Source organism: Narcine bancroftii, chromosome 7, assembly GCF_036971445.1.
Source record: "Narcine bancroftii isolate sNarBan1 chromosome 7, sNarBan1.hap1, whole genome shotgun sequence".
Classification (NCBI taxonomy): Eukaryota; Metazoa; Chordata; class Chondrichthyes; order Torpediniformes; family Narcinidae; genus Narcine; species Narcine bancroftii.
Window position 1 is genome coordinate 148493799 of NC_091475.1, and position 19919 is coordinate 148513717.

The following is a 19919-nucleotide window of genomic DNA, read 5'->3' on the forward strand; positions in this document are numbered from 1 at the left end:
TGCATTATGAACATAGAATATTCTGATTTCAGGTAATGAGTTCTCCCTCACTTCATCCATCCACCTTTTCCCTCCCCTTTTTCTTTTTGACTCCTTTCCCATCCATTCTCATGTCCCCTCCTGTTTCCATCCCTTTTTATCCTCATTGGCTTCTGACATGTCCTCTTTCATCCACTGTTAGATACCAGTGTAGTCTTCTAATCACCCACTTCATCCAGTACGACTCCCTTTATTTTTCTTACCTGTCATCCTTTATCTGGCATCTGCCAATCTTCCTCCTTTGTCTCCTTCTCTCAATTTCTCTGTCTCCACTGCAACTGTTCCCATGATCTAATTTTTTTTAAAGACTGATTCACTTCATCTCTGCATCATGCTTCACCTCTCTTTGGTTCATCGATCCCACATAGGCCCTGACCTGCTCCTTTCACCCTGTCCTCTCTACACAGGCTTCTCTGCATTCCGTCTCAATGAAGAGCTGTAGTCTGAAATGATGACCACTTTTTTCTCCCACTAATGCTGCCCAACCAGCAGATTTCATCAAGCAGATTGTGTGTAGCTTCAAATTCCAGTATCTACAGTCTCCTCTGTCTCCTGAACTCTATTCTTGTTCTGTCTGGAGCAGATAAAATGAGAGTGGAAGTGCATAAAATGGGGACAATGTAGATAATAGCTTTATCAATGACAATAGGGAGGAAGATGCCCTGCTTGAAAGAGATCATTTCAAATGCCCTCTTGTGGAAGCCTAATCTCGAGAACTGAATAGAGAAATGGATAGTGTCCATACAATGAACAGAGTAGAAGATATATTATCCATGTAACTGAGGGTCTCAGTGGGTTTGCAATAGATGTGTAAATAAGAAGTTTCCTGAGATAAGGACAGAGAAGTCCAGAAAGGGGAGAGAGGCGCCAGACATACGATAATTAAAAATCATTTTAAATACTTTCAACTTGGGTAATTTCCAACATCTGCTGTTTTTTTTTAATGTATAGTGGACTGTGGGTTCACATCATTGCCTGATTTAGGCATAAGCTTAAAAAAGCTACAACTTAGGGTCTCACAATCCACAGGGCCCTTAAAAAATGTCAGAAATTTTTTTGGGGATGGCTTTAAAAATTTTGTGTACTTAATATGTGTGTGTCTCTCTCTACACACCTGCCCCGAGTAGCGCTCCTGCAGCACTGCACCGTGTGTGTGTGTATGTATATTTCATGTTATGTCCACACAAAAATTTTCTATTTAGAGCTTTGCATTTATTTTATATTGTTCCACTTTGTATTTTCTGAATTTTGTATTTAATTTCAGGCTATCAGTAATTTGGAGCCTTTTCAACTCATATGCATCACTGCGGTTTATTTAATTTAGGCAGATGTGTTTAGCTTTCAGTCGACATGTTGGGATTACAAGCTATTACAAGCTATTACAGTGCTATTAATCGTTTGCTTACAGGTTCACACCCAAGATGCGATACAAACCAAAATGCCAAAATGTGAGTATAACATGAAGTTCAGTATAAATATTTTGGCAAATAAAGTCAATGACAAAATAGCTTTGAATTGATATATAATTGGTGATGGTAAATTAAGTCTCCAATTACTGATGGTACCATTGTTTTTCATGTTTGTTTCAATTATATGTTTTAGGTTTCCAACTTTACATAAATTAAGTTGGAAACAGTGTTATTCTCCCTGGCTTGACATGCAATAATTGCGCATGTCATATATGCATTATGTATATATGCAACAAAAAATGTATACCCCTTTTAAACTACTTGTGCAACAAGGGGCCTCCAAACTTTATATAACTCAGGGCCTCATCAAATCTGAATCTGGCACAGGTGCACATTGTTGTTTTCAAATTCAAAAGCATTTTAAGCATTCTTCTTCCACATCTACCTTAAATAAAGTATTCTGGCTCGTTGCATCACTCTCTGGTATAGCGGTGCCAACACTCAGGCCAATAAAGAACTCCAGAAGGTTGTTAACTTGGCCTATGACATATTAAGAAAGCAGCCTCAATCTTCAAGGACCCCCACTACCCAGGCCATGCCCTCTTCACTCTGCTACCATTGGGAATGCCAGGTCACTTGCCTGAGTGCTATTGGTAACATTTAACCCAGTACTACCTGTTGAATGGTTGACGTCAGTTTGCCTCATGTGGAACGTGGCGAGACACCCTGCAGGATGAAAAACAAGACCTGCCATAGGGTGGGCGAACCCTCTCGTAAAGTCAACAGCCATCTAAAAAACTTGCTGTGAAGCTTGGTCCAGCCACTCGCTGCAACAGAAATTCCCCTTCGCCGTCTTGAAACTCACCAAGCCCGCTGGATCCAGAAGGGGATGTCGAGAGGGTGGGTCTGGATCTATGCAACCCCCTATTCCCCTAAAATCCATTCACGCACTCCTTTCTAAGGAGTGAGGTATCCTGGCAGAGCCCATCAAGGATCTGCCAGTCTAGGACACATATATGGAACCCCACAAACTGACTGAAAGGATCCATCATCATCCTACGGATGGATAACCAGAAGAAGACCATGAGCAAAAAGTACAGGGCACACAGTGGCACAAGGACAGTTTCTTCCCGGCTGCCATCAGATTCCTAAATGATCAATGAATCAATGCCTCACTTCGACTTTTCTTCCACTATTTTGATTTGTTTGTAAAGTGGTTTTGCACTGTGAATGCTACCACAAAACAACCGAATTTCGTGACTTGTTCATGGCAAAAAAAAATCTGATTCTGAATAAACAATTGCAACGCTCGCACTTGCTCATGCGGCGCCCAGAGTCTTCCTGCGGACGGGGGAAGGAGCCCACGCCCGTGGGCGTGTTTGGGCTCCTGGCAGACGCCGCGTCCTCAGGCTCCAAGGAAGAGGTCCTGTCTGGCCAAAGGCCACGGCCAAGAGCGGTCCTCCAGCGAACTCGAGGAGCAGCCAGGAGCTGGGGGTGAGTTCGAGCCTGACCCGCCCGTCCCGTGTTGGGGATGCGAAGGACATCGGCCAATCCTCCATCTCTCACTGCGGCTGCACTCGTTGACACTGGAGCTGGGTGTGTGCGGTTGCCCTTCCGCTCCGCTTCGTGCTGCCGCCCTCTCAGCCCCAGTGACCGGCTGCGCAGGCCGGAGTGGACTTGAGAAGGCAATGGCAGGGAGAGAGAGAGTCTGCAGCAGGAGGAGGCAGGTCTCGCTTATTCAGGACGGATTCCCAATTATAAATAAAGGGTTACTGTCAGACCTCGCTTAGGTTTACAGTGATACGTGGACGTCCACAATCCGTCTTGCTGTGACATAAGATGGAATGTATGAGTCTGCTTTTCCCCTTTAAAGTGAAATCTTGAAGCAGATTTTCAATTTGGTAACTTGCACAAGTTGTGCTGATGGTGGAGATGTTGAAGTGGCGCCCAACTCTAGAAAGTATCATTTCCTGGTTTCCTTAACAGCTCCACCTCGACCATTATAAGATAGTTCGAGTGCAACTTCACAATGTTCCGAGACAGCACTTGTAAAAGACCTAATTTACACAATTAGGTCTCGGAGACATAGTGCTTTCTCATTCTTTAACACCATCAGACTAACATAGCTACTGACATACAGAGATATTATATATACAGTGAGCCCACCTCGCTGACAAAAGACAAAGGAGGAAAAACCCAACACCCAACCCCAACCAACCAATTTTCCCTTGCAACCACTGCAACCGTGTCTGCCTGTCCCGCATCGGACTTGTCAGCCACAAACGAGCCTGCAGCTGACGTGGACATTACCCCTCCTTAAATCTTCGTCCGCGAAGCCAAGCCAAAGAAGAAGATATATATGGAGGGGTGACATCATGACCTGGGCATATGATGGACAGCAGAGTGGACTTATACACAACACTCTTCCCCCTCGTGCATAAATGCTGAATGGGCGCCTTCTAACTACCATTACTACATCAGGCCCACAACTATGAGCGAGAATTAGGGTACATGTACTGAGAGATTATAATAAGGAAAGGCACTTAATAGTCCTTAAAGCGCTCGGGTTGTCTTCTTTCTCTCTTGGACCGACTGGTATTTGCTCAGGGCTGTTCTGGGCAGGACCCATAGATAGTCGGGTCAACGGTGACTGCCGACCTTCGCTGGCTTCCGGGGTTCTGTGTGCTGGGCTGCTTGTCACAGTTACGGGGATACCCATCTTTGTGCTTGGATTGCCACGGCGGGTCTGGTTCTACCTCCTCCAGGTCGTGAGGTAGTTCGTGGACTATGCTCGCAATTAATCATTGTGTCATTTCCACAGTCTGTCCCGCACTAGAAAAGAGTATGAGCAAGGGCTCAACTTTTGTAGGATCACTTTGTATTGTCTGTAATCTCATGCCACTACTCTCTTGCCCTCTCCCAGTGCTCAAGGTAAAATTTGTGGCAATGCTGATTTTTCTAAATGGAAGCCCAGATCTGGGTGAACCGTGGACAGCCTTGTCCGCAGGTTGCGGCCGAACATTAATTCCACTGGGGTGCGTTTTGTGGTAGAACGCAATGTGTTTCCTATTGTGTACCCCAATAGGAAACCTGTAATCTTGTGAGTCCAGGAGGCACTTAGAAGTTATTTGGTTTTCATCACCTTCTTGAATATTTGCACAAAGTGTTCTGCCTCCCCATTAGTACTTGAGTGATAGGATGCCAACAAAATATGTCTGATTTTGTTGTTGCACATAAATCCCTTAAAATGTCCTGATGTAAACTGAAGTCTACTGTCCCTGACCAATTTGTGAGGTAATCTGTATGTGGCAAACATGGCCCGTAGACATTCAATTGTAGAATTGGCTTTGGTGCCTGGGAGCAGGATTTGAACCTTTCACTGTCCACAATCATCTTCTTGGTTTTGCTAACGTTGCGGGCAAGGTTGTTGTCGTTACTCCATTCAACGAGCTGATCTACCTCCCTCCTGTACGCTTTCTCATTGCTGTTGGTGATTCTGCCAACAATTGATAACCGCATATCGAACCTTCTTTCAAATATAAACAAAGCATAATATCCTTTGGCCATTGTGTATGTGTAAATGGAGTACTATCTTTCCATTTAATTAAAATTGCACATCTGGTCATCAATTAAGTTAAAAATAAACTGCGACATTGAATTGAAGTTAGTAACACATCATTTTCTTGGAATGTTCTAAAAAGAGCAATTAAAGGACTAGGTTCCAATTTTAAATTTAGAATTGCCGATAATGTTTGAAAAACTTCCTTCCAACATTTTTCTAAGCTAGGGCAAGTCCAGGACACATGAATTAAAGAAGCATCACCTTGTTTTACATTTATCACATTGGAGATTTATGTCTGAATAAAAATGAAACAATATAATTTTAGACATTTGTGCTCTGTGAACTACTTTAACTTGCAGCAGACAATGCCGTGCACAAAGGACTGTAGTGTAATTCAGTTTAAAAATAGAGTTCCAAACCTCATTGGACAGTGAATGGTTCAAATTCTGCTCCCAGGCATTCTTGATTTTAATTAATGGAGCTTGTCTTAGATCAGCCAATTTATCATAAATAAGAGATATTAAGGCTTTATAGGGAGGTTGTATCTCAAAAAAAATGTATCAAGAATATTTGCCTCTGGAGTCCCAGGAAAATCAGGAATCTAAGATTGAACAAAATGTCTAACTTGTAAATATCTAAAAAAAAAGAGCTTTAGATAATTAAATTTTGCAACCAAATGTTCAAAAGATGCAAAATTGTCAATAAACAGGTCTTTAAAACATTTAATATCCAGTCTGTCCCAATTATTGAAAGCAGAGTCTTGCAAAGAAGGTTGAAAGAAGTGATTAGATATAATAGGACTAGCAAGAGAAAAGCTATGAAATCCAAAATAAAACCTTCTAAATTGTGCCCATATTCTCAAACTGTGTTTAATGACAGTGTTGTCAATTAGTATAAAGAAGAGGAAAAATAAGACCCAAGAATTGCCAACATGGAAGTATTCTTAGTAAAATTTAGTTCCATTTCTACTCAAGTGGGATAGTCAACTCAGTTATCAAATTTGCAATATAATAATCAAATTATGTGTATTGACCACTCAATAATAAAATCTAAAGTTAGGAAATGCCAAACCACCGTTCCTTTTAGATTTTTAAAGATGAACTTTATTCAACTGGGGGTGTTTTCCTTGCCATATATAAGATAAAAGAGAATCAAGTGAATAAAAAAAAGATTTTGGAATAAAAATAGATATAGATTGGAAAAGATACAAAAAATTAAGTAAAATGTTAATTTTAATAGAATTAATGCTACCAATCATAGAAATAGATAAGGGTGACCATCTTGTTAAGAACAACTTAACATGTTTAAATAAAGTAGAAAATTTTCCTTTAAATGATGTTTATAACTCTTTGTAATTTTAATACTAAGATAAGTAAATTAATCCTCACAATCTTTTAAAAGGAAAATTAAAATATCTTGGTATAGGAGCAAGTACCTCCCAGATACCAAATAAGACAGCAACAGGCTCAAAAAAATAAATTTTAAACCCTTACGCTTCTGCTGAATATTCTAAATATAGCTCCTTATTTTAAAAGAATAATTATTAATGATTTTTCGAGACGATGAAAAACTGCACAAAAGAATACCATCAAAATGAAAAATTTGCAGTAAAGATACATGATGCATGTGTGTTAAATTCGCATCTCCCTTTCCCACAGTCAGCAATAGAAGAAGAAAAAAACATACGCTAATGCATTAAATTCACAAACACTTCTAGACGTCAAGCATTCAAAATAATACCAGATCATTAATAGTAAAAAAAAACAAAAAAAAATATAGAGACCAACAGAACTTTGCAGGCTCAGTAAAGCAAGTATCCAAAACCTAAGATTTCCCGTACATAAAATGGGCTATGCGCATGTATATTATTTTAACGTTAACCTTATTTTCCCATGGTCATATAATAAACTAAGCCCAAAACTGTTGGGTATAAGCCACGCCCTCTGCTGGACATCATGATGCCCACGTCATGATGTCATCCTTCCATAGGTATATAATCCTGTGTGTCAGTAGCTATGTTAGTCTAATAGAAGTAAAGGATAAGAAAGCATCACATCTCCGAATTTTAACTGTGTGAGTGCATGCACAATACTGGCGACGAGGAACTAAACAAACTCTACACATTCTCCATGCATCAACAATGAGAATAAAAACAACAGAAGAAAGGTAGAAGATGACTATCTAACAACCCTAACAAGTTCCTGCCAAAAGATCAAGGTGAAAGTGCACTAAGATGCCGGAGGAAAAGTTTGGGAAATTCAACAAAGAAGAGAGTTGGGATAACTACGTAGAATGGTTTAACCACTACTGCATAGCCCACAATATTATGGAAGGTCCAGTAAACCACAGACAAGCCCTCTTCCTCAGTATAACTGACAGCAAAACTTTCAATCTCCTAAGGATCTTGCTGGCCCCGGAAGATCTAGGGATTAAGACATACTCTGTTGGGGTACCCGTAGAATTATTCCAGCCAAATGGCAAACTACCATGTTATCAGAAAAGCACCATAACCATCCGGGAATGGTACAAATTAAGGCACTGGCCTGGATGCATGTCTGATGGCCCTCCATAGACAGGGACATTGAAACAACAGTAATAGAATGCAAAGTATGTCAGTCAATGCATCCAAAAATGCTGCAAGCTGAAGCTAACCCATGGAAATGGCCATCGAAACCTTGGCATCAGATTCATGTAGACTTTGCTGGACTATTCATATGAGACTTTCCTACTGGCCAATAGTTTCACAGCCGAAAAACACCAAAGCAGATCCCGCAATTGTCTACGAGCTATCTTTGCCATTTACCGATTGCCTCATGAATTAGTTGCGGACAATGAACCTCAGTTTACATCAGAACCTTTTTTTTAAATTAGGTGCAACAACAATATCAGCCACACCCTATCACCTAAGCACTAATGGGGAGGCAGAACGTTTTGTACAAATATTCAAAAAAGCAATGAAAACCATGAAACTTCTAAATGCCTCCTGGACACACAAAATTGCAGATTTCCTATTGGGGTACAGAAACATGCCACATTCTACCACAAAACACACTCATACTCTGTTCTACTGGGGGACAGATTGTGGAAGTGACACTAAGGTCACTAAGGTCCATGAATTGCCTCATGAACTGGAGGAGGTGGAACCAGACCTGCCGTGGTCTGCCCCAACCATCCCATCCCTCGAGCTGAGTGGTGGGGGCAGGGGGGCAGAGACGGTTGCAGAGCCGAGGAGTCCAGTAACTGAGATACACAGCCAGGAGGGCAGTGAAGAAGGATAGTCACCGCTGAAGGTCATCGAAGGTGGACAGTCGGCATCGACTCAACCGTGACCCGGCTACCTATGGGTCCCGAGCAAAGACAGGCACAGCAATCCAAAAGAGAAAGAAGACCACCTGAATGCTTTAAGGACTATGTGCCCTGATTATTATTAGATACTTTCCCTTTTATAATTATAATTACTCATGAGGTGTATTCTAATTCTCACTTGTAGTCCTGGGCCTGATGTCATCTTATTAGTTTGAAGGGGCCCAATCAAAATTTATTGCTCAGGGGTGGGTTGGGGGGAAGAATGTTAGGTATAAGCCCGCCCTCTGCTGCACATCATGATGCATGATGTCACCCTTCCATATATATAACCCTCTGTGTCAGTAGCCATGCTAGTCTAATAGAAGTAAAGGATGAGAAAGCATCACGTCTCCAAGTCTTAATTGTTGAGTGCATACATAACAAAAATATTACTTGCTCTATTGATAAATGAGTAACAAAAAAAGGAAATTAAAATCAACATTAATAAGCCAAAAAGAAAGAGCAATTAAACTAAAATAGAAAAAATAAATAAAACAGAACGAAACAATATACCAAACAAGAACATTACTTCATCCATTAACAAAGGAGAATACAAACAAACTTCACCCAATTAAAGCAAAACAAAAAAAACCTTCAGTAATAGAAAACTTCAGACACCAATTCCTTGCAACTATCATTGAAAGGTAATCCAAAGCGAGCTAGATATAACAAGGCAGGCTTGAATCCTTTTTTACACAGCTCAGACATGACATCTTTATATTCTCTGCGCATATTCATGACTTCAGGCAAAGGTCTTCCACCAGTCTTATTTGTTGCCCTGGTAATAAAGATTTCTCCTCTGACGAGCCTCACAAATTACATGATCCTTTACTTGAAATTAATGAAACCGGAGAATTACCAAACGCAGACTATGTCGTGAAGCTGGCTTCAGAGCCAAGGAACGATGTGATCTGTCATGCTCAGGCTGAGTAGAGAAAAATTCCTTTCCAAATACTTCCAAAAGTAGATCTTAAAAAAAGTTAGTCAGCAGGCCCATTTCCATATCTTCCTTTAAGCCAAAGATTCATTTATTTTGGCGACTGCTTCTGCTCTTCAAATCAACCACTCTCGAAGTTAATTTGAAATTGTTGGCAGACAGTTCAGAACAAAGAGTTTCTAATTTGCCGATAAATCAATAACTTTTCAAATCTTCCTCCACAGATCCAAGGCCCTCATCAATTGATGATATCGACTGTGAAATCTTTTTGAGTGCAGATTTAATTTCCCTTTGAAATTGTTTTATCATTTTGTTTATTTCTCGTGTGTGTTTATTCATAAGGTCAGAAATTGAGTCTACAGATAGAGTGGCTGTCTCTTCCTCCTTTTTACCTTTTTTTCCATTTTTTGCAACTCTAGTACACCTTGTCGCCATTTTGAAATAATTGATTAATATAGTGGAAAAATATAGAGCACTTTGGTTGAAACTTTAAGGTGCACGAATGGAAAAAGTTTAAAAAGTAACAAGAGCACCTAACTACTGCTACTATTCCATACAGTAGCCAGCCGAAGTCCCTTTGCTATCCTTTGATACATCATGCTTTCCCACCCCCTACATTCCCTGCAGAATCCAAAGCAGTACACGTTATGGAGGAGAATAGTCAAAGGGTGTCTGTCTTCTTTCTTCCTTTACACTTATTAGTAGTTACCAAACTATCTGCAGCCTGCACCTGAGGCAAGACCTTGTCATTATAACTGTAATCTATGAACCTCTCAGCCTCTTGGATAATTCCGAGTTCATCCACATTCAGTGAGGAGCTTTAGCTGGGTGAACTTAGCACCGTTATAGTACCCAGAGTTATTGGATGCTCTTACCTTCCAGATAAGTATTCATTTAACTGGACCCTTCTATCAAAGTTTATATCCATCCCAATACTGATTAAAAACAGGCACTTGCTGAGCTACATAATAAGGTCAGTAAACAAGAGACGGACCACCCCAACACACTACAATCTTAGTCGGCGACGTTAACAAGGCCTGTCTCAAGAAAACCCTGCCCAATTATCACCAGCACATTTTCTGCTGTATAGCTCCTGCTGTACTAGACATCCCAGCACACTTGATCATCGCTGGTCAAAGATAAGGAAGGCCTACTCTTCTTTCCAGAGACAATATTTTGGCAAATTGGATCACTTGACTGTGCTCCTTCTGCCTTCATGCAGGCAGAGACTAAAAAGAGAGGCTCCAGAGATTAACACAGGAGCCTGAAGAACGGCTCAGGACTTCCTTGAGTCAGTGGATTGGTCGCTGTTCAAGGACTCAGTTGAGGATCTGAATGATTACACCAGAGCTGTCACAGACTTTTCCCCAACCAGAAGCCCTGGATGAACAATAAAATCTGGAATTGGCTAAGAGCCAATTAAGTCCAGAGATCCAGATCATGGAAGGAGTAGGTACAACCTGTAGAGAGCCATTTCATGGGCAAAGTGGAGTTTATGGACAAAATGGAAACAACAAGGGATACCCGACAGCTGTGGCCTAGCCTAAATGACATAACCTGTGACAAAACCAAATCTGATGCAGTAGGAGACAGCAAAGCTTCACTCCCAAACTCAATGCGTCTATTCCCAATTTGACCACAAGGGCAAGGAAGAACCACCACTGTGCACCCTTTGTCCCCTGATGATCCTCTCCTGTCCTTATCCAAAGATGATGTGCGGGCTGCCTTCAGGAGAGTGTATCTGAGGAAAGCATCCGGTCTGAACAGAGTACCTGGTCAAGTATGCAAAAACTTGTTCTGACCAACTTGCCAATATATTCACAGGTATCTTCAACATCTCATTCCAGCAGGATGTGGTACCCACCTGTTTCAAACAGGCCTCAATTGTACCAGTGCCCAAAAAGAGTGTAGTACCCTGCCTAAATATGTATTGACCAGTAGCACTCAAATCAACAGTGATGGTGTCTTGAAAGATAGGTGCTGAAGCGTATCAGTTTTTGTCTGAGCGGTGACATGAATCCATTCCAATTTGCTTACTGTAGCAACAGATTTATGCCAGATGCCATCTCGCTGGCTCTACACAAAGCCCTGAAACACCTGGACAGCAAAAATGCATACATCAGGATGCTGTTTATCAACTACAGTTCATTATTCAACACCTTTATGAACCATAAAACACTACAGCACAGAAACAAGCCACTTTGGTCCTTCTAGTCTGTGCCACATCATTTGTTTTGGCATAGCCCCACTGACCTGCACCCAGTCCATAGCTCTCCATACCACTCCCATCATGTACCTTTTCAAATTCTTCTTAAATGTTAAAATTGAGCCCACATTCACCACCTCAGCTGGCAGCTCATTCTGCACCAGTGGTTCCCAACCTTTCTGTGTGAAGTTCCCCCTCATGTTCCCTCTAAACTTTTCTATTTCACCCTTAACCCATGTCCTCTAGTTTGTATCTCACCTTCCTTCAGTGGATAAAGCCTATCTACATTTACTCTGTCTATCCCCCTCGTAAATTTAACTACCTCTATCAAAGTTTGCCTCATTCTATGCTCCAGGGAATAAACTCCTAATCTGTTTAACCTTTTGCTGTAACTCAGTTCCTGCAGTCTAGGTCAAATCATGATAAGAGTGCAGAGATTATTTACTTTCCTGTAGTTTAGGTGACCAAAACAGCACACAATTCTCCAAATTTTGCCTCACCAATGTCTTAAAAAACTTTACCATTACATCACAACTCCTGTACTCAATGCTTTGATTTATGAAGGCCAATGTGCCAAAAGCTCTCTTTACACCCTATCCACCTGTGATGACACTTTCAAGGATTTATGCATCTGTATTTTCAGGTCCCTCTGTTCTACTGCACTCCTCGGTGCCCCACCATTCACTATGTATGTCCTTTCTTAGTTTGCCTTTCCAAAATGCAATGCCTCACACTTTTCTGCATTCAATTCCATCTGCCATTTTTCAGCCCATTTTTCCAACTGCTCTGGGTCCCTCTGCAAGCTTTGAAAACGTTCTTTGCTGTCCACAATACCTCCAATCTTAGTGTCATCTGCAAACTTGCCGATCCAATTTACCAAATTATCATCCAGATCATTGATATAGATGACAAACAATAATGGTCCCAGCATCTAGTCACAGGCCTCCAAACTGAGAAGCAATCATCCACCACTACTCTCTGGCTTCTCCCGTCAGCCATTGTCAAATCCAGTTCACTATTTCATCATGAATAGTTAGCATCTGAACCTTCCTGACTGACTTCCCATATGGGACCTTGTCTATGTAGATAACATCTACAAACTTTCCTTCATCAACTTTCCTAGTAACTCCTCAAAAAGGTTCATAAGATTGGTTAAACATGACCTACTACACACAAAGCTATGTTGACTCTCAAATTAGTTTCTGGCTATCCAAATAATTGTAGATTCGATCTCTTAGAACACCTTCCAATAATTTACCAACTACTGACGTCAGGCTCACTCGCCTATAATTTCTCGGGTTATTTTTGGAGCTTTTTTTTGAACAATGTAACAACATGGGCTACCTGCCAAGCCTCCAGAACCACACCCGTGGCCAAGGTCATTTTAAATATTTCTGTCAAAGCCCCTGTAATTTCCACACCACACTCCCTCAAGGTCCCAGGGAATTTCTTGTCAGGCTCTGGAGATTTATCAACCCTTATTTGCTTTAACACAGCAAGCACTTCCTCCTCTTTAATCTGTATAGATTAAAACACTGCTTATTTTCTTTACTTCCCATAACTCTGTGCCCATTTCCTGAGTGAATACTGATGAAAAATAAACCATGAAAGATAGCCCCCATTTCTTTTGGCACCATACAAAGCTAACCACTCTGATCTTCAAGGAGACCAATTTTGTCCCTTCCTATCTTTTTGCTCTGAATATACTTGTAGAAGCCCTTAGGATTTTCCTTCATGTGGTCTGCTAAAGCAAGCTTATGTCTTCTTTTAGCCTTCCTGATTTCTTTCTTGAGGTTTTTCTTGCATTTTTTTATACTCCTCATACCTCATTTGCTCTATGTTGCCGATACACCTCTTCTTCTGAACCAGATCCCCAATATTCCTTGAAAATCATGATTCCCTCTGCTGCTAACTTGCTTTTAACTCTGTACTCTCCAAATTTCACCTTTCACCATCATCCCATCAAAATTGATCAGTAAACTCCAAGATCTGGGACTCAATACCCTACTGTGTAATTGGATACTGGATTTCCTTACCTCCGAACCACAATCAGTGAGAATTGGTAAGAACATCTCCTCCACAATCTCCATCAGTACTAGAGCACCACAGAGCTGCATTCTTAGTTCCCTGCGCTACTTGCTATATGACAACAACACCATCTACAAATTCATTAACGATAACACGGTAGTGGGTTGTATATAAAGGGGTTATTAATCAGCTTTTGCGGGGGGATTGAAAACAGCTGAATGGTGCACCAACAGCAACTTTACACTCAGTAAGTAAATCTGGGCTCACTCTTAAGTTTTACAAATAAATTAGATAGATACATGGATGGGAGAGGTCTGGAGGGTTATGGACAGATTCCAGGTCAATGGGACTAGTGGAATAATATTTTGGTACAGACTAAAAAGGCCGAATGGCCTGTTTCCTGTGCTGTTATGTTCTATGATTCAGTGTCACCAAAACCAAGAGGAAGGGAAAACCAGAGGTGTACAATCCATAGATCATTGGGGGTTAAGATGTGGAGAAGGTGAGCTAAGTTTGTGGGAGTCACTATCTAAAAGGATCTATCCTGGAGCCAACACACTAATAGCATTGTGAAGAAAGCATGTCAGCGACTCTACTTCCTCAGGAGTGTGGCAGGGGTGGCCAACCTTTTAATTTTTAATTTAGATACATAGGACAGTAACAGGCTATTTTGGCCCATGAGTCCATGCTGCCCATTAAATCTACTCCCCTGGAACATACTCATGGACCGAAATGGCCTGTTACCATGCCATGTGTCTAAATTAAAAATTAAAAGGTTGGCCATCGGAAACCCTGGCAAATTTCTACAGATGTGTGGTGGAAAGTATATTGACCAGCTGCATCACAGGGACACCAATACCTGAGTGTAATGTCCTGTGAAAGCTAGTGGACAAAGCCCAGGACATCACAGGCAAAACATTTCCCATCATCTGAGAAGAGAACACTGCCATTGGAGAAGGACACCAATTATCAGGATCCACAATGCCTAGAACATGTTCTGTTTTCACTGCTACCATCAGGAAAGAGGTATAGGTGCCATAAGACTCACGCCACTAGGTTCAGGAACAACTGCTACTCCTCCACCATCAGACTCTTCAACAACAAACTCAATCAGGGACTCATTTAAGGATTCTTACTTTTGCACTTTATTGACTTTTTCTCTCTCTGTATTGTACAGTCAATTTGTTTTTTTTTTGTTTATATCAGTATGTTAAGTGCAGTTTTTTTTGCACTACCAATATGTGGTAATTTTGCCATGCCTGCATGAAAAAAAGAATCTTAGGGTTGTACGTGATGTCATATATCTGACAATAAATCTGAAATCGAACAACAGAGAGGACTGGCGGAATTTTAGAACAAACAATCTCCTGGCTATCATTTATCACAAAAATAAATTAACTGGTTATTTATCTTATTAGTGTCTGGTGTGTACAATTGGTGAATAGCATTATGATAATAACTTCAAACATTTTTCTTTGATTTTTTTTAAGCTGTGGATATGTAGCAGGGGTGTATTTATTCACCTCTCCCCATCTCTTCACATCTAATCTTCCTGCAGGAAAGTTCATTGGGGAAATAGATATAACCTTTCTTAGTTGAACTTGAACTTGCCTTTGTCTCAACCCATACTGACACTTTCCTCTATTTACCAACATCTTTTCTTTGTGAATTTGCATTGATCTATGGCAGTGGTTTTCAAACTGCACCCCTAAACTCACACTCCACCTTAAGCAATCTCTATGCAAGAAGTGGTTTGTGAGTGGGAAGGGAAGGTTGAGAACCACTGCTCTAGACCCAAGTGTTACTGAATTATTTTGCTTGAGAAAAATTGTAATTGGCCCATTTCCTTTGGAGTTATGAAACCATGCACATAACAAGTCAGTGAGGTACGATTAAAACAGTGGTTTTCAAACCTTTTTCTTTCTACTCACACACCACCTTAAGCAATCCCTTACTAATCACAGAGCACTCATGGCAAAAGGATTGCTTAAGGTGGAATGTGAGTTTGGGGAGCAGTTTGAAAATGACTGTATGGTTTTGCACCTGTTCTCTTTAACTTCCTCCAGTATGACAACTCCCATTCATTCTGCTTTGACACCTCTCCTTTGACCAGCCCTCATATAAGGAGGTAGTGAAATGGATTCAGCAGTGGTTGGATGGAAGGTGTCAGAGAGTAGTGGAAGACAATTGTTTGTCCAATTGGAGGCCGGTGATTAGTGGAGTTCCTCAGGGTTCAGTCCTGGGTCCACTATTATTTGTTATATATATTAACAATCTGGATGTAGGGGTAGAGAATTGGATAAGCAAGTTTGCGGATGACACAAAGATTGGTGGTGTTGTGGACAGTGAGGTAGATTACCGTAGATTAAAAGGTGATTTAGGAAGGCTGGAGGTGTGGGCTGAGAAATGGCTGATGGAATTTAATACAGATAAATGTGAGGTGCTGCATTTTGGAAAGGCAAATTTAAATAGGTCATATACATTGAATGGTAGACAATTGAGGAGTGCAGAGCAACAAAGGGATTTAGGAGTTATGGTAAATAGTACCCTCAAGGCTGATACTCAGGTAGATGGTGTGGTGAAGAAGGCATTTGGAATGTTGGCCTTCATAAATCAGAGTATTGAATTCAAGAGTAGGGAGGTTATGATGAAATTGTACAAGGCATTGATGAGGCCAAATTTGGAGTACTGTGTACAGTTTTGGTCACCAAATTATAGGAAAGATATAAACAAAATAGAGAGAGTGCAGAGAAGGTTCACGAGAATGTTGACAGGATTTCAGGGTCTAAGTTACAGGGAAAGGTTGTGCAGACTGGGGCTTTTTTCTCTGGAGTGTAGAAGATTGAGAGGGGACTTGATAGAGGTGTTTAAGATTTTAAAAGGGACAGACAGAGTAAATGTAGATAGGCTTTTTCAATTAAGAAAGGGGGAGATTCAAACTAGAGGACATGGTTTAAGATTGAAGGGGGAATATTATAAGGGGAACATGAGGGGAAATTTCTTTACGCAGAGGGTGGTGGGGATGTGGAATGAGCTTCCGGCAGACGTGGTCGAGGCGGGATCATTGGTTACATTTAAGGAAAGACTGGATTGTTACATGGATAGGAGGGGACTAGAGGGATATGGACCGGGTGCTGGTCAGTGGGACTAGGAGGGTGGGGATTTGCTACGGCATGGACTAGTAGGGCCGAACTGGCCTGTTCTGTGCTGTAAGTGGTTATATGGTTATATGGTTATATCCTCCAAAACCAACTTATCCCAAGCTTGGTTTACCCCACTTAGCTCATTGGCTGTTTATGACAGATCAATTTGCTTGTATTAAAACCAGAGTATGGATGTAAATTTCCACCATTAAATTACTTATTTTATGCATCCCATTCTAGAACTGTTTTGTAACAGTTGGGAACTTTTGACTTTAATGAAAGGTTTCCCTTCCTCCTCTACATTTTGAAAGGGGACAGATCTCCAGCAGGTTTCTCCCAGATAATGTGAGTGGAGATTTAGGTGCCAATGTTCCTGGACACGACAGATACATTCTTCCCATTTAGCTCCTGCATGGGAAAGAGCAGGAAAATTGATCTGGTGACTTCATATCCATGCTTTTGTATGAGTTTAAAATATAAAGCCATTAAAAAAGTTAATCACACAGCCAAATAAATTGTTATTTATGATTATGTTCTAGTTCTGTTTGTGAAAATCATTATGACTTTCATGTTGGTTATCTTGTCATCAACTTCTCCACCCTTGAACCAACAATATAATACATTTCTGATTTGAAACTTCTGTGCTAATGATCTGATGGATCATGTGTGACAATCCAAATGCTGGAATTTTTCTCATAGAATTATGATCAATTATAGATGTTATAACCTTTATATTATTGCTGCTAATTGATTTATAATTTCCTTCACTATATTTAATCAGATACAATGGCCTCTACAATCAGTAAATGCAGAACAAGAGCTAGAACAAGCACATCTCAATATTTGTCTAAATCACGTATGGACCGAAGACGCACAAAGATGGATTCAGTGTCCAAAATGTGCGACACAGATGAGGAAGAGGAATCTTCAAGTGAAGAGGGTGAGGATGAAGAATCAAAGAGTAGTACTTCAAATAATGAAGACGATCAAAATCCAGTCAACAAAACAACAGATAGCTCAGATGAGGAACAGGTTATTCAGAACAAGTGTTTACGTTTGAATAATGTATTCACTGAGAATGATAGCAGCTCAGATAGCGAGATTTGTAGCAAGCCACTAAGGAAAATAAAAGGCAATTCGCAACGTATATTTGTACCAAAAGAGGAGGAAGAAAAAGAAGAAGAAGGCAGTGTTGAGAAAAGGACTTCAAATATTAATTTTTGTATGAAAATTGAAGAGGTCCCTTATTCAGAAAAAGAATTAAAAATTGCTCGAAAAAGGAAACGACATTTGGAGCTTCAACGTTTATCACAGAAGATAAAGTCCCGACGCAGAACTAATACTAGCTTTGAATTAATTGAGGTCAGTTTCCTTCAATAATTAATTGTTTAGCTGATAGTTATCATTTTTATTTCTTTTCATTGCCAAATATTTAATTCTTCCACATCTATTTCAGGCCAGACCAGGTTGTTCACACCATTGAAGTTATGTTCAACTTCTGAATTTCCTTCGGAGCTAATATCTTCTCAAGTTCAAGTTTAAATTTACATCCTCAAGGTTTTTTTTATCTCAGCCATATCTCATTCCTTTTATCTTCATACATGGATGCTGCAGAATACTTCTTCTTTAACTTAACTATGTTACGAGCCCGGAGGAATCCAAAACCCAGCAGCAATAAAAAGTTCACCAAGACAATAGTTACTTAAGCCAAAGTTGCTTTTATATTTTTTAAACATAATAATAAGATTAGACTTTAACTTATTACTATTAACAACCTAACTTAACCCCCTTATTCTCAGCACACATGTATGTAATGTGTATATGTTCAGGAAAGTTCTTTGTTTCACAGTCCAATCATTCACTTCTCACTTCTCCAAGTTCACCGGTATCAAGCAATTCTTATACTGTGCACAGAATTTAATATTTATGTATCTTCACCAGGCTCTGGTGTTTAAAGTTAAATAGTTACCACTCAGGAAGTTTTTTTGTTGCTTTCAGAGAGATATTTGTTGCTGATTGGACATACACAAACTGATTTCCTCCAATCAGTCACTTCAGTTTCTTGCCAAAGAAACTTACCCTATCATGAGTTTTCCAAATGATAACTTCCTCTTCCAGGTCACCACAAGAGTTCCTCTTATTTCCCTTATTTCAGGAGAAATACTCCATTTCATCTTGTAAGGACTACAAGGGTTTTGAACAGGCTGAACTCAGAACTTACAACTCATCTTCAAAATGGGGTTTTTATACAAGCCTGCCAGCTTGCCATTTTGCAGCCTCAACTGCTACTGCAAAGCTGACTTCTCTCTCTCTCTCTCTCTCTCTCTCTCTCTCTCTCTCTCTCTCTCTCTCTCTCTCTCGCGCTCTCTCTCTCGCTCTCTCTCTCTCTTTTTTTCTCTCTCACAGAGAAGAAATGTTGTTTTTTCCTCTCTCTGCTTGTAAAATCAAATAACCTCCCCCAAGGCTCCAAACCCAATCTTTGAATGATCTTATCAGTACTTGAGACTAAACTTTGCTCTATTTGCACCTCCTTTTGAAGTTCTTTTCAAAGCAGTTCCGTTGTCTTGTAGCTAGCTGCTACAAGTTATGACTCTGTGGAGCCTATAGGACAGGAGAGGTTATAGCTGTATGCAGGTTAGCTCAGAAAGAACGCGCTGTTCTCAGAAAGAATGACACAAACCCTGGTTCAGTGCTGTTAACACTTTATTAGGCTCACAGCCCTGCTTTCATTCTCAAGCTGAGGGGCATGGTCAAAGCCCCCTCAGGACTAATTAGTGCATTTGTAATCCACTTTACTTGATAGGCCAGTTAGGCTCCTTTAGTTGTGGCCAATTGGAGGGCAGCACTGTGGGCCTCGTGCATCCTGCTGGATCGTCGTGTTCATCCTTCATTTTGTGAGGCACCCTGAGGGGGCTGTGAGGGTGAGTAATGTTTCAACCTGCCAATGGTAAAAGTGTCCTCTTGGCCTCCGATGTCAATTACACAGTTGAACCATTGTGCCGGATGATGCGGTATAGCCCCTCATAGGGTCTCTGCAATGGGAGTCTTTGCACTCCACTTTTTAAGAAAATGTGTGAAGTTCTGAAAATCTTTGGGGACAAATGTGTGCTGCTGGCTAAGGGCTTTGGATGGTAAAGGAGCAGGGTTCCCAACTGCTCACAGAGGTGTGCTAGGGCTTCCCTTGGTGGGGGGGGATTTTTCGGCATCCCTGTTAGTGTCCAAGAATTCGCCCAGGATAACTAATGGCCCC

At 40.7% G+C, this 19919-nt stretch overlaps 1 protein-coding gene across 2 annotated transcripts in view; it reads left to right on the forward strand.

Moving 5' to 3' along the window:
• Positions 1-2859: 2859 nt before the first annotated feature.
• ccdc82 (coiled-coil domain containing 82) overlaps positions 2860-19919 on the forward strand; it is a 92994-nt gene continuing 75934 nt past the window's right edge. For both annotated transcript variants that reach the window (XM_069890774.1, XM_069890775.1), the window contains exons 1-2: positions 2860-2942; positions 17451-18031. In XM_069890774.1, coding sequence (XP_069746875.1) covers positions 17456-18031 — 576 coding nt within the window. In that variant the 5' untranslated portion in view covers positions 2860-2942; positions 17451-17455. The remainder of the gene's footprint in view (positions 2943-17450; positions 18032-19919) is intronic.